At 47.0% G+C, this 15997-nt stretch overlaps 1 protein-coding gene across 7 annotated transcripts in view; it reads left to right on the forward strand.

The window, feature by feature from the left end:
• ARID1B (AT-rich interaction domain 1B) overlaps window positions 1–15997 on the forward strand; it is a 385639-nt gene that overhangs the window by 310470 nt on the left and 59172 nt on the right. For all 7 annotated transcript variants that reach the window (XM_029944117.1, XM_029944118.1, XM_029944119.1 and 4 more), the window contains 2 exons: window positions 1098–1277; window positions 14755–15082. In XM_029944117.1, coding sequence (XP_029799977.1) covers window positions 1098–1277; window positions 14755–15082 — 508 coding nt within the window. The remainder of the gene's footprint in view (window positions 1–1097; window positions 1278–14754; window positions 15083–15997) is intronic.

The following is a 15997-nucleotide window of genomic DNA, read 5'->3' on the forward strand; positions in this document are numbered from 1 at the left end:
ACGGCCGCGTGGGCATCGGGGCAGGGCCCGGCCGATGGGGGAACATTCCCCGGGGCCCTGTTGACAGGTGCTGCTGGGAGCCACAGGGAGCGGGCGGAGTGAGACCACAACGTGTGACGCTGAGCAGCCCACAGACCCGAGTCCCCGAGGTCCCCATGTGGCTTCCGGGCTCCCGGGGAAGCCTCGAGGGCGGTCATGCAGGGATGTGCTCCTATTTCCTTTCTTCACTCCCGGGCGATCGTTCTGGCAGCTTTGCCAAAGTGAGGTGGAAGGAGCAAAGCAGGGTGGGTGGCCCTGAGGCTTGGAGATGAGCATGGGGGGAGGGGAAATGAGTGCAGGCCAGGCTTCTAGAAGGACAGAGGGGAGCGGAGGAGGAGAGAGGGTGGCAGCAGCAGAGGCAGCGGGATCTGCATACCCCTAGGAAAGGAGGGGAGGGAGGGCGAGGTATCTAATGGGGACACGTGGGTGAGGGCCGGCGCCATTGGCAGGCTGCGGGAGCAGTCCGAGATGGTTCTGGAATAGCAGGATCTGCATCAGACCAGCCTGTTGTTCACAGGGACCAGACGAGGGGGTCTGAGACAGGGCTCCAAGGGCTGCAGCGCTTCGGAGTCAAGGTGACCGGTGGCCACTCAGGAGACCAGAGGAGCAGAGCAGCCCCGTGCAGGGGGGAGGAGGGAGCTAGCCTGGCCTCGAGAAGGGCAGGGTGTGTGGGGGGCCAGAGACCTGCCTCCCCGGGATCGGCCTGGCAGGAACGGAAGGCTCACAGGATAATAGGGTCCCGGGTGTAACTGTGGCTTCGTGTAGGGGCCGCATCTCCAAGGGAGCTTCCTCCTGCTCGCCCTTCCTCTCTTCTCCTTTCCCTGGTTTCTTCCCACCCATGACCCACTGGGTTTTCCAGGAAGTCTAACCGGCGTTCAGAGTTAAGACTAGGGGAACCGCAGGGCACCCTCCCGCGTCCCCCATGTTGGGTCTGAAATCCCTATATATGTTCCTTTAGGGGAGCCTCCGAGCCCCAGCCTTCCCCCCTCCACGGTCCACGCACCCCCATGTCCGTTTTGTCGCCTGCACTTACATATTTCCGTGTATTTCTCCCCTAGGTTTTATGGCAGGCACACAAAGAAACCCTCAGATGTCTCAGTATGGACCTCAACAGACAGGACCGTCCATGTCGCCTCATCCTTCTCCTGGAGGCCAGATGCACCCTGGAATCGGTAGCTTTCAGCAGAGTAACTCCAGTGGGACCTACGGTCCACAGATGAGCCAGTACGGGCCACAAGGTAAACGTTTCCCAACAATGCATCACAGTAGGCTGGAGAGGTTTTGTCAGTGTGTCAGCCCTCCGAGGTCTTCACATCATAGACATCTTCTAAGATCCCATTATTTGTCACCTGGCAGGTTGGTGAGGTTAATGCAAACCCACAGTCTTTCAGTTGCCTATAGTGATAGGAAGAAGAATTATAGCAAGTATTCATTAAGCACTCATGCATCAGACACTGTGGTAAATGCTCTTAATATACGTGTTGTTAACAAAAGAGTAAATCCTAGTTTCTGTGATGTAGTCTGAAATGCTCATTAGGAAGCAGACACAAGCCTTGTCCTCAAAAAGTTTCTGATTTAAAACTTGGATTCCATCATGTTGAGTTCTGATTGTGACTCCCTCCCCCCCCCACACACGTAACAGTGTGCTCACCACTCAGAAGGATGTCATTTCATTGCATCTGCTTCCAGTTTGTCTCCAAAGTAAACAGTAGTTCTCATTTTTTCAGTCATGACTGGTCCTACTCTTAGAAGACAGAATGAAGCCTGAAATGGACATGTCTTTCAAAAAGGCAGAGAAGGGGTCACCTGGCCAGCTCAGGCTCGGGGCTCACCTGGCACGCAGCTCTTGATCTTGGGGTTGTGAGTGTGAGCCCCACGTTGGACGCAGAGATTACCTAAAAGTAAAGTCTTCAAAAAAGGAGTTGGGGGGAGATAAGACAAGAGTCAAAAAATAAATGAAACGCTGCCGAGATGCACTGTTTACATCTTGCCTTCCCAGAAATTGATGCATGTTTTGTCATGTGCGTGCCGAATCTTCTTATCAAGGTTTTTAACCTGATACATGTTTTTTGTAAGTCACTTTTGGCAATAAGGCATTTGAATTTAGCACCTTCTTTATGTTTTGTTTATTTAACTTAGACATTAATGGGTAATTTAGAGAGAATGAGATAATCTGGCACAATTCCCAGAGTTTCCTCACTTCTGAAAATATCAGGAATTTTCCAAGTGGAGATGATGAATGCCCACCAGGAGGTTCTAGTAAAACAACAACAAAGTCAGGTCTCCTCCTGTTAAATGAAGTCTTATTTTCTGAAGACATTTGTGTCTGTTTAGCAAACCATCGAGCTCTGTTGAGGTTCATTGAGCCTCTCTAGCCACTGAGTATGTGCCTAATATTCTAGATGATTCTATGAGAAGGCCTTGGCACCTTCTTGGCTCTTTACCTGGTGTTTCTCAGAAAAACTTTTCTGTTTATAGTATTTCACAGTTTGAAAATTGAGCTATCAATGTACTGTCATCTTTGAAGATCTCTTCCTGAAAGAGTATAACCATCTTCGATATTCCTGGTGTAACATTGCTTCCTTGCCTTCCATTGCTTTGTTACTTTACATTCCAGCTAGCTCTGTTGTTAGGAAAACTGTATTAGAACATCCCAGACAGGGGTGCCCGGGTGGCTCAGTCAGTGAAGCATCCAACTGTTGATTTTGGCTCAGGTCGTGATCTCACAGTCTGGGATGCAGCCCTGCCTCAGCACAGACCCCAGAGCCTGCTTAGGATTCTCTCTCTCTCCCTCTCTCCCTGCCCCTCTCCTGCTTGTTCATTCTCTCTCTAAATAAATAAATAAATAAACAAACAAACAAACTTTAACAAAAAAAAAAAACCACCCAAAACAAAACTTTTGTTTCGGCCTTTGTCCATATGTGGGTATAGTCAGAGCGATGTAGACTTTGTGTTTCGCCTGATTCCCTTCACATCCTGTCCCTGAGGGTTTTCCACGACTCTGACTTCAGTGAGCCCTAGAAGGTCAGGTCCCAGTTGACAGGAGTAGTCCGCGCTGTTCCCTGTCAGCCCCGGGACGCCGTGACCTGAGAAGTCGCTGCTGAGCTGAGGCAGGGAGCCACCGAGACGGGAGAAGCGTCGCCGTGCCGTCAGCGGGCGTCTCCGAGACACGCTTTCCGCGGCTGTTGTGAAAAGAAGGGAACTTCAGTGTAAGTTAGAAAAGCAGTCTGTAGGCTGTGGTACACACAGAAAATGGGGACTTTGGCTCAGACTGTAATTGGAGACAGGCTTGTGTTCCCAGAACCGGGAGGGGCTAAAGGGCTGGGACTTGACCACAACCACCCACAAGGGCTTCGTGTAATCTTCAAAGTTGGTCTGTCTTCTTTTAAATAATTCACTGTGGCAACCTCATCCTCTGCTGTCAAGATGGAGCCTTGACTATCTGATGAGTCTTTTGTGAGCAGCTAAGAAAGTGCATGTGCTATTGGAGTTAATAGCAGGAAAAGTGATTTCTGTCGAATGGATTTCTTCTCTGAATAAAACCCTCGGACTTCCAAAACAGTTGGACATTAGGGTTCCTACGTGAAGAGCACCGAACCTGTGAGGGTTCTCATCCAGACTGCCGAGTGTCCTTGGAAAATTGCTTCCTCTTTGGGAATTACCTTTCCTCTAGGAAATGGGAAAATTAGATCATGTTACTTTGGAATTTGCTTCCAATTCTTATATTCTACAAGTCTAAATCTTGCTTCAAGTCTGAAGCCTTTTATGTCCATGCAGCCTGCTGGACCCACGGCGTAACACTTTGGTCATACAGTCAAGAAGGGACTTACTTTCAGGCATAAATACTGAGTTCAGGTTACAAACCATCTAGACCATGGGGGATAGTTTCCAAACTCAACCGCTCTTCGTTTTGAGAACAAGCACCCTCAGATCTGTCCTCTCTGTCATTTCTTCTCCGGAATGATGCTCACGCCTGTGGAAGGAGCCCCCGAGGCGTGTCTCCTGGGTTTGTTGAGTGGCTCCAGACACCCTGTGCTTAAACCCCGTCCTGGTCCTCTGCCTCCAGCCCCGAACTGTCAGCTTCTCCTCGTGTTCTGCTCTCCCAACACATGCGAAATGACAGGAAATTAGCACTTGTAACACATTATTATTCAAGTCAGTAAGTGTCCTTACTTTTACATTTCTCCTTGTTGATCTTTTTAAAGTAGACTCAAAATAAGTATTTTATTCTTCCTTCTCTTAATTAACTGCTCAAATTAGTCCTAAAACACTCAGCTTGCATTTTCATGCTACATGTTTTGCTTTGTTTTTTAAACTTTTTTTTAACATTTTATTTATTTTTGAGAGAGAGAGAGAGAGAGAGAGAGAGAGAGACAGCATGATCAGGGGAGGGTCAGAGAGAGAGGGAGACGCAGAATCTGAAACAGGCTCCAGGCTCTGAGCTGTCAGCACAGAGCCCAATGCAGGGCTAGAACCCACGAACCGCAAGATCATGACCTGAGCTGAAGCCAGACACTCAACCAACTGAGCCACCCAGGCGCCTTTCACGCTACATGTTTTAGAGTCTCTGCAAATAATCACTTGCATGTGAACCCCAGAGGCCATTATTTTCATCTTCTGTTTCTGTTCCTAACTAGATGAGTTTCTTCTGGGTTAGTTTTGTTTTTATGAGACCTCAGAGGAAAATATCTTACAATCTTTTTTTAAGCCTTTTTATTGTCAGGAACGACTTCTCCAAAATTGTTATTTAGTAATAACAACCAACATTTCTTGCCGTATCCTGGGCCCTGTTTGGAGTGTGTTCCATAGATTAACTCACTTCATCAGCACCACATACTGTGGAGCAGGTACCATGTATCCCTGGATAGACAGACAAACAGAAACAGCTTTACCAGGACATACCGTGGTCTTGCCAGGATTCAAAATCGGGCAGACTCACCCATTCTCTTAATTAATGGAAAGCTTTGACATTATCCCCATTTGCAAATGAGCAGGTTAAGTAACTGACCTGAGATCCCACCACTGGTAAGGGGCGGAGCCTGGGTTCAAACCAAGGGAAGACACGTGAGAGGCCACTCCCATAGTCGTTGGGCGGGATTTCCCACGCTGGAGGTGCATGCGCTCCTTGCCGGCACATTGGGTCGTTCGTTGGCAAAGCCAGTGGGGAGAGCAAAAGGCAGACGACGTGCCTTCAAGGAACAAGAGCATTTGGGGAAATTCAGGCTTGGAAACACATCAAAGACACCAAGGGATTAAGGAAAACAGTTTCTATGAAGTGAGGGAGATTTCTTAGAAATGTATGTCCCTACTGTAAAATCTGCATTATTAAATATGCAGATGGAACGGGTCCAATCTAAATGTGTGAAAATGTCTAATTGCAGTGTATTTTATGAAATAGTACTTTTCTACCTTCAGGCAAGCACGTATAGTAACTGCCCTTACAAGGTGTTTGCAAGCAGGGCCATGAGACTCGCTTTCATAAATAGAATGGAATTATGTAATCGACATGTTAATTATGAATAAATTAATTTGGAGAAAAGAGCTGAAACAAATTTCACCTTTATATTTCTTAAGAACAAAGACTGTCTTGTTTTTGTGTTCCCTAAAACAGTGTTTGTCACACTGACTGTCCACAAATACTTTTTGCACGTCTGTCACTAACTGCAGGAAATGGGCGGGTCTAGCCTTAATTTTACTATAAATAAGTAGTGTTTCCTTGGGCAACCAAATAAGTCCGAGCTTAGACCCGGTCAGTTATTCACTCACTTGGCCGACAGCATGAGTCTGATGAGCCTTTTATTTCTAAATTACTTGATGAAAAGTATTTTTTCCAAAGAAGTTAAAGGTTTGTTTTTTTAAATAAATGCCATCCCAAATACTACTTTTCCCTACACTAACATGTTTCTCAATGAATTCACAAAACTCCAAATCATACGGAGTTGAAATGAATGCAGTTCCAAAATAGTGAATTACACATTACCGATCTTACCCCTATTTCAGCTGAGGAGGAATGACGCACAAGCGCCGCTAGTAAGCGGCCCGAGAGCTACTTGAGATCACCTTGTAGGGTCACCGTGACCCAGGATTTTAGTCTCCACTCTTACAAGTCAGAATCTCCGTCTTCTTACTGAATTAAGCTAAATTCAGCCTCTCTTCCGCAGAGGTGACATGTGTCCACCACGTGGGTTCATGCTTCCCCCGTGGACAGCGCCGCAGACTGATCACGTCCTGTTCTCTGGCTTTCCAAAGGCTGGCTTCTGGGCAGGTCGCTCCCTATTCAGTTCACTTGGTTTCTTTTACTCGGTTGTGATGCATGTGACAAATTTATTACCTTAACCCTATTTCATGGTTAAATCTGCAGTGCCAGGCACACGTCAGGTCCACATTCCACATCGTTCTGTCGCTAAAGAAATATTCCAAGTCTTTATCTCACTGATATTGGGGGGAGAAAACAGGAATTGAAGCAGTCATTTGATAGCAAAAGACCATTCATAATGCCGTCTTCTTTTGATGCTCCAATTTCGCTTTCACGACAAGATGTAAGCATGAATTTTTTGTAACGAACTGATGATCATCAGTTTCATCAAAACCTGGGAATTTAAGGAGGAGTAAGGAAAATTTTAAGTGCAAATCCACTTAAAATTTTAAAAAGGAAAATTTTTTAAAAAGATAAACACAGAGCAGCTTTAATTTTGACTGGTTCAAAACTATTTAACCTTGCTAATTAAAATCGACAGCACTTAGGAGTGCCATGGGCCACTCCCCTGGCTGAAGAAGCACATCTCCTCCCGTGGGCTGTCCCTCTACTCTGGGTCCTTGTCACGACAGCCGTGGACAGCACTGTAGGAACATGGGCTGTGCACATTTGGCTGTACTTTACATCTTAGCAAGGTGCATCTTAGCTCTGCCATTTTTCCAGATGTGTGAAAAGAAACAGTCTTGTTGAATCACGAGGGACAAAAAGAGTCCCTCAGCCATCAGGAGAAGCAGGGAAGTGCTCTTCCCCCAGGGGGTGCTGTTCCCATGCTTGTGAGCACTGGGCGCAAGGACTCCCGGAGCCCAGGGGAGGACAGAGGTGCACTTGCAACTATGACAGCAGTGACTCTGAGATTCTTTTATTTCTTACCATGGGGATCTCACTGTTTTATACTTAAGTCGGCTGTTGAGTTAATAACCTTTGATTCTATTTATTGACTGTCCTTGTCCAACAGTAGTTACAGTTATTATCATTTTCCCCCCACAACAACCACATACGATAGATTATCTTGTATGACACCCTTTTTACAGATGAGAAAACTGACCTTGGAAGTGACGAGTGGCTTCCTGAAGGTCACACATAGCCAGTTACACCCCTGCTGTTTGAGGGCCTATGCTCTCTCCTTCAGTCCCTTCCCTGGGCCCGACACTGGCATCTGACTACCCATGTGTCTCCTGGGCCGTGTGTATGTCAGCCTCAGTGCCGATTGTTTCTCTGATGACCCACTTCTCCTTCCTGAGAGGCCACCCACACGTGCACAGCTCCCTTCCCGGGAGTGGCTCTCTGTCACCTTCGCAGGGACACCTCCCCTCGCCACTCTGGAAAAATCTCCCTTTCTCTTTCTTCACAGCACTTAGCACCGTATGACATTAGGTTTACTTCTTTGCCTGTCTCCTGCCACCAGACTGTAGGCTTTTTGCCTCCGTTCGCTGTGAATCCCCAGCCGTTAGCACAGAGCCAGCACAGAAGAGGCCCTGAGGAACTATATAAGGGGCGCCCGGGTGACTCAGTCAGTTATGCATCCGACTCTTGGTTTCGGCTCATTTCCTGATCTCACAGTTCATGGGGTTGAGCCCCGCGTTGGGCTCTGCGCCAACAGCACGGAACCTGCTTGGGATTCTCTCCCTCTCTCTCTGCTCCTCCCTTGCTGTCTCTCTCTTTCAAAATAAATAAATAAAGCTTTAAAAAAAAAAAAAAAGCTTTCTGAAAGGATGAAGACAGAGAGTATTCCAGAGACACTGATACCTTTCTGGCCCTGTCTTGATGCTCTGTGGGTATTGGGTTGACTACTCAGTGCTTAAGAATTACCTTTGGGAAGTGAAATGAAGGATCACTTTTATCTATTTCTCTCTGTGCTTCTGTGCTCACTGTACTGAACTTGCATTATTGTATAATTAAATTTTTAAAGGGGTCCATTTTTGTAGCAAATGGGGAAAAAACTACCAAAAGTGAAACTCTGAACCCAAACTGTAAAGTAATAGGCCTTTCTCCCTCTGTTCCAAGCTTTGTGCCATATGGCCATTTCTCTTACATGTTGAGGACTTTTGAAAAGTTCATTTAGGGAAAATATGGTACCATGTATATCAATTCCAAAAACAAATTATCTATTCCCACCAATGGTGGGATTTAATGCAACTGGGGTAAGTCGGCTTTCATTTTGAACCTGCATTTGTGGTCTTCCTGCTCAATCATTTTCCCTCCAAAGTAGTCCCCAAAAGAGCAGCATTGTGTGATCAGCCAACGTAAAAAGATAGGGTTGGACGAATGTTTTTAAATAGAACTTTTTTTTTTTACAAAGAAAGGATTTTATGTAATATGGTAACTAGCAAATGAACATGTGAAAAAATGGTCAAAATCATTCTTTTTATTTTTTAATGTTTATTTTTTTTGAGAGAGAGAGTGCAGGGGAGAGGCAGAGCAGGAGAGGGACAGAGGATCCGAAGCAGGTTCTTTGCTGACAGCAGAGAGCCTGATACCGGTTACCAGCTCATGAACCATGAGATCATGACCTGACCCGAAACAGAGAGTCAGACGCTTAAAATCATTCTTCATTAAGGAAATGAAAATTAAAGCTACATTGAAATGGCTATTGAAATAGCTAATTTTTTTATTTTTTATTTTTTTAATTTTTGTTTATTTTGAGAGAGAGCAAGAGAGAGTGGAGGAGGGGCAGAGAGAGAGAAAGAGAGAATCCCAAGCAGGCTCTGTGCTGTCAGAGCCTGATACGGAGCTCAGACTCACAAACCCTGAGATCATGACCTCAGCCAAAATCAAGAGTCAGACATTTAGCCAACTGAGCCACCCAGGCACCCTGTTGATTTTTCTTTTCTAATCAGCAATATCAAGAATGAACTCCTACCTTTTTTTTTTAACTCATACATTTTGTGGTAGAGTTTCTTTAAACGTCCAACGTGCACTTAGCCTTCAGCCTGGCACTCTGTCATTCCTAGGGTTTGGCCAAGAGAAACGAAACCTATGTCCACACAAAGACCTGTGTGCAAATGTTAGCGGCTTTGTTCATATCGCCAAAAACTGGAAACAACTCAAATGTCCACAGACTTGAATGCTACTCAGCAACAAAAGGGAACAAGCCACTGATGTGTGCAATAATGTGGATGAATTTCAAAGGTGTGGTGCTAAGGGAAGGCAGCCAGACACGAAAAGACCACATAATGTATGATTCTATATGACATTGTGGAGAAAGCAAAACTGTAGGAACAGATCAGCGGTTCCCACGGGGGAAGAAGGAGCGAGAATCACCACAAAATGGCAGGTTGTTTGTCATTGTAGAAATATCCCACGTCATGGTGGTTATTGAACTACGTAGGATTGTTATTGTATATAAATTCTATCTCTATAGACGTGACCTAACACCATATATGTAGTAGATAGCTGTAAGAAATAGTGAACAGTATTAACTAAACAACAAGCTAAATGCATATTTAGCCTTTGTTCACAAACATGTTTATTGTGATGCATCGCTAAGTATCCATTTTGTTTTCCCCCTGCTCCAGGTATGTGTTTGTCCAGTGATTTGGGCACCCTTGTATCCTCTGTAGCATGGGGGCATAATCGAGAGCCTTGCCTGTAGAAGCTGTTCCTAAGTAATTTGTTGAATGGTGAAATGGAGAAGCAAAACTTCGTATGTGAGTGGAAACACTTCAGAGTTCAATAAAAGGAGTTAGCTTGGAATGTTGATTGTAACTAGCAAATCTAAATATTCCAGAGTCAGGCACAAAAGTACCCGCACGTCTCCTGAAATCATAAGGGTAACTCGAATAGAGCCTAGCTCCCATTTCCTCCCTCTGCTGCTTGACTCTAACTCCCGGTGGGTTGAAATCTGAATTTATTTGGTGACCGATTTTCCAAAGCTGGTGTGCCAAGATGAACCCACTTGAAAACTGTGAGCTCTCGGACTTGGCTGCAAGACCCGTCCAGCTGAGGTGGGCTGGCCCGGCATCTGCTGCCTTCATTGTGCTTAATGCTGGGTCCATCTGTTTTCTGTCAAAGCTAGTGCCAACAAATTACTAATCTATTAGAGCAACATGGAAATAAGACCGCACTTCTCATTCCTGGCTTTTCCTCTCATATTTTGCTTGGCTTACGTGTTTGCTTTTTGTTTATTTGGGGGAGAAAGATACAGTATCGAGTGGGGGGCATTAATCAGTTTTTCACTCCTTCCACACATTTTTAAAAGATGATGGGGACAAGATGATCCCTCGTCAGTGGTCGTTGAGAGATCACGACCGTCGATGACGGTGGCAGCAGTGACTGTCATTTATCAGGGGACCCTGTGCTTGGCGCTGCACGGCCCTCGGACCTCGTCCCCGCTGCTGTCATTACTTTACAGATAGCAAGGCCGATGTGCAGACAGGTTAAGTAACTTGTCCAAGGTCACGCCTCTATTCAGACCCAAATTCTAGAGCCCGCGCTTTGTCCATTGCTGCCTCTTAAGCCATTTAAAGCCTTTAGAAAGCATTTTTCTCCAGGCATGTGAGTCTAATGAGGAAAGTCTTTAGAGTTTCAAGGAGAAGAAAAGGGGACTTTGTATTTCTTCTACCAAGCAGAGGGCTCTATAATTAGAACATATTCCCTTGACGTGTGCTTTTGAGTGCCGATTCATGGAATCAACCCAACTGATTGAGGGAAATTAGATTGGGAGCCCGGTACTCAGTGGGCCCCTCTAAGCACGCGGGGTGCGAGCGGGTCCGGGCGTGCCTGGTCGCCCTCCGGCCCGCCGGCCACCCGATGCCAGGACGCCGCCTGGCTGCCGAGCGGAGCGGAGCTCTTCACACACGCCGTGAGCGAGGCAGAGGAACCGGGTCCGGGTGACAGCGCCAGCGGTCTGCCCTTTGTGATCATTACGACAGCGCCTGCCGGCCCGTTAAACCCCAAGTACGAGAATCCCGTGTGACGGAGTTCCTCTGTTCACCCGTAAGCAGAGTTCAGCAGAATCAGGAACTTTCTTCTCTAATAAAACCGCATTGTAGGGCACAGTCTGAGATGACCATGTCTAAATGCTTGTTTCCTAAAACAAGATTAAAGTGTTAGTTCACTTCCTTCGAAAGCAGAGGCTACATATGTTTTCACTGAGTAAGGTTTCTTACCACATGAGTCACTTACCAAGTGTTGGGGCGGGGGGAGCCGGCAATCGCATGAGTATGTGAATTACTTTCACTTGCATTCGAGCTGTGAGTGAGTTTATTTATTTTTAATAAAAGCAAGAGCCAAAAAAGAGCACCGTCTTCACCGATGTTCTCAGGCTGTCTGGAAGTGAGGGCGGAGAGGAGAAATCTCCATTCCGAGGACTGTGCTCCGAGGTGGCGTGGGAAGCGTCGGGCGCAGCCTGCCCACCGCGCCGGGTCCCTCACAAGCCAGGGAAGCAGAAGGTGCCCTTTCCACCAAGATGGTGTGACGGGAAGACAGACGGGGACCTTATGCGTGGTCCTGTGGGGTGGGAGATTCCGAAATGAGAACTTTTTACAAAGAACTTTGAAATTGATAAACAGTGAATGTTTTACCTTTTACTTGGAAGCAGCATGCGTTTATTTCTGCAAAGGCAGAGGGTTTTCTTAGTAGAAGGCAGTGTAGACCTGAGGAGTTGGCCATAAAAGACTGACTCACATGTACCTCAGTGGCTCCTGAGGTCATTTACATCAAACCTCTCCCATTCCTTCTATTCTTTTGTCTTCCTCTCCATTTTCCAGTTCCTTAAACTGCTAGTGCCTCACTCTGTTGCTCCTCTTCAGGTTTTCTTTAGCTTTCCAGAGGACATTCGGGGTCAAAGACATGCTGGTTTTAACAAGTCCCTTTCTGTGCTGGTGGAGCACTTCGTTAGTTTGTCCCAAGACGGGTCTCTAGCAGGGGCCCGCAGATCATGGCCCACATTGGCCCACCACCTGTGTTTGTAAAGTTTTATTGGAACACAGGCACTTTCATTTGTGGAGATCGTGCCTCTGGCCACGTTGGAGCCATAGAGGCAGTTTAGTTGAGACTACCTTGGCCCATCCGGCCTCAATTATTCACTGTCCAACCCTTGACAGAAAGTGTGTCAGCCCGTGGTCCATGTAAGTGGTGGCCTCCATACCATCTGCAATAAGTAATACCCTTCACGGACACCCAAATGAAGCTCCCGTGGCGCACCTAACAGAGAGCACATACCCAGTCAGGGTTGAAAGTCCCCGGATCTCTTGTGGATTTGTAGGTGAGGCAGCCTTACATGTGCGGGCTTAAGAAAACCTGGTCTTACCGTTGTGATGATACATTACCTAAGTACGGTTTCTTCGCAAGCATCTGAGAGGCCACACAGCAGTGTACCACGCCCAGACTCTGAACTACACAAACAGGCCGCCTGAATGCAAGCCGTGGCTTCTCTGCCTAGTAGGCACATGACCTTGACACAAGCGCCTCAGCATTCTGGGCCGGAGGTCGCCCATCTCTACAAAGAATGTTGTAATAATAGGGGCCTCTTAGGCCTGATCCAAGGATTAAATGAGTTAATGCAAAGAATTTGGAACTGAGCGTAGCACATAGTAAATATTAAGTATTTGCTTTTGATATTTTTACTAATCAAATCCAATATCTGCAGAAAGCCTGGAGAAGCTCCTCCTTAACTTCAAAATAAACCCCACACTTGGACTCGAGCCCCAGCTGGGTCTGACCTCTCGCCGCGGGCCCCGTCCCGGCCACGCAGAGCTGCTCCGTGACTCACCCGGAGACCGGCTGCTCTCTGCCGGCCGTGCCGTGTGCACGGCCTCTCCGTGTGCGCACTGCCCTCTCGTCTGCCCTACTCGCCGCCCACATAGCTGACCCCTCCCATTTTTACTCCGTGTTTGCAACGCTTTACATACTTCATGCCCTTGAACCCTAGCCACGACTCCTCAAACAGACGGCATTAGAGGCGACAACCTTGGCTTTATGGAGAAGAGGATGAGAAGAGAAAGAGGAGCTGAAGTCTTGTAGTCAGTATGTGCGGAGCCTTTGCTGAGCACCAGCGCTCCCAGACCCTGGGGCCTGCCCCCGACGGGCTCCTGAGGCCACAGCCCAGCAAAGAAATCTTCGCTGAACGCCCCTGTCACACTGACCCCAGCGCCCCATGAAGCAGACTCGCTGTCCATTCTCTTGCACTTTTCACAGTATATTCTCTTTCTGGTTTTGTGGGTATACTTTTTCTTGTCTTATCCCCACTGCTCCACCACACACACACACACACACACACACACACACACACAGCGAGCTTCTTGAGTGCAGGAATTGAATTGTATTTGATTTTGTATGTCCTGTGCCTAGAACAGTTATGTTATTTTGACAAGGAGGCTCTTCCAGAAAGCAGTAAGGATTGATTGTGAAACACCTACCCATATTCTGCAAATGCTTTTTACATTTATTTTATTTCAATAATCACTTGTGGGAAGGCAGCATATCTCACTGGTTAATTACATGGGTCCTAGAATCTGTTTTTGCTTGAGCCTGAATCCTGACCAACTGGCTGTTGATTTTCTTCGTTTGTAAATAGAACCAGGGTCATTTATATGTATTTCATATGGTTATTGGAGAAGCGGCTGAAACGGTTGATGCAAAGCACTTCACCCAGCGTGTCATACGTAGCATGGTTCAGCAGTCATTCTCTGCAGTTGTTATTATTGGAACGGCATCACGTATGCCTTTAATGTGTGTACACTCAGGCAAAGTAAAAGGTGTGGAAGGAGAGAGAAGACTTTTGAAATAATTGGGGTCCTTGGGGCTGCTGCTCTCCTTGGGCGCGTGTGCCCCCTGCTGTGAGCCGGGGTTCGGGGTGCCACCACTTCTCCACATGGACTGTTGTGCTAGCGCAGGAAACCGTGTTTCCACAGAGGACCAAGCACAAGTGACCCACTTTATCTGATGCTCAAGGCAGAAACAAAACCAAAACAAAAGCCTGCTCCCAACACTGGAGAAAACCTGATTGCTTTGCTGGACCGATGTTGAGTCTCCACATGACCCCTCCGGTGGGGTTTGGGAGAATAATTTTGACCACATGTGCATTCTGTCGGGCACGTCATCTTTCCGAACCCTTTATCCCGACCACAGAATGCAGAAGTGGGGAGTCATGCCGTGTCAGTGGTGCCTTCCTGAAGGTGAGGGGGTGAAATGACTCACCGGATTACAATGTAGCAATATGAATGGTGGGTGCATTGAAGCAACAGCACTCACTGCTCGTGTCCCTGCCTGTTTATAGATTCTTTTTAAGGACTAGCCTAAATGTCCCCACAATCTCTCCATGGTCCTATGTGGTTCTTTGCCTTTGGAATGTGCTGAGATAGCTTAATTTGACGGTGCTGGCAGGGGAAGGGCTAACAAGGGTGGTGGCTAACATTCTGTGTTGATCACATTGTAGGACAAGAAGTCTTTCTAGGGAATGCCCTCACAAGTCCAGATATTCAGTAAAACGTTTTAACTTGTGTTCACTTTTTGTTCAGGTAACTACTCCAGACCCGCAACGTATAGTGGGGTGCCCAGTGCGAGCTACAGCGGCCCAGGGCCCGGCATGGGCATCAATGCCAACAACCAGATGCACGGACAAGGGCCAAGCCAGCCGTGCGGTGCTATGCCCCTGGGACGGATGCCATCAGCGGGGATGCAGAACAGGCCGTTTCCCGGAAACATGAGCAGCATGACCCCTGGCTCTCCCGGCATGCCCCAGCAGGGAGGGCCAGGGATGGGCCCGCCGATGCCGACCGTGAACCGTAAGGCACAGGAGGCAGCTGCCGCAGTGATGCAGGCCGCTGCCAACTCGGCGCAGAGCAGGTACGCCATCGGGGCGGGCAGTCTGTGTGCGGGCGTGGAAGCATGTGCTGTGCACAGCGCTACCTCGTCCCCGGGCCACGCGGGCCGGGGGTGGGGGGCCATCGGGTGTCATCTTGCTTAGCCATTCCTTTGGCATTAACGTACCCTGTACCATAAAGTACAGAGAAGTGAGCGACAGACCACTTTCTAGGAGACATCGAGGAAGGAGTCTTGAGTCGTGGGAGGCTCTTTGGACTGACTGCGAGGGTCCTCGTAAGCAGCCCAGAGCCGTGGCTCCACTTAGAACAGTGAGGTGTAGGCAGGGAAATCTAACCTGAAAACCCAGGCTTTGCAAGTCGAAAACAAGGAAAAAGAACCACCTTCTTTTTTCTTCTTTTTTCTTTTTATTCCACCATAAAAACCTTTATAAAATAGAAACCTCGTCTATGCTCATATTTGTATCATGTGTGTTTGTCTACATGTATATGTGTGAGATTCATAGACGTCATCTTCCTATGTTATATTTTACTTTTTCTGGGCATACCTCTCTATCCAGACCGAAATGCGGTTCATAAAGCCAAGATAATATTTCATAAAGTTTAAGTTGATAGAGCAAGGCTTTAGCCTCAGTCACTTACTTGTTTTTAATCTTGGATTTTTTAAATGGTTGAAGCAGATATTTAACCTATATAAAAATAACATACTTAATTAAAAATTTATGACCGAAGTGAGTAGTTTTAAAAGAAGCGCTTCTGAATATGTTTTAAATTACATTGAACACCCATTAAAATGTGTTTTAAAACAAAGCACGTTGAAAGCTGTTTGAAGATATGGTATCTTCACAAGAAACAGTAGAGGAATCTGATTTTTGTCAAAGGCAAAGAAAACCGTGTGTGTGTGTGTGTGTGTGTGTGTGTGTGTGTGTGTGCGCGTTTA

The sequence above is a fragment of the Suricata suricatta genome, chromosome 7, assembly GCF_006229205.1.
Source record: "Suricata suricatta isolate VVHF042 chromosome 7, meerkat_22Aug2017_6uvM2_HiC, whole genome shotgun sequence".
NCBI lineage: Eukaryota > Metazoa > Chordata > Mammalia > Carnivora > Herpestidae > Suricata > Suricata suricatta.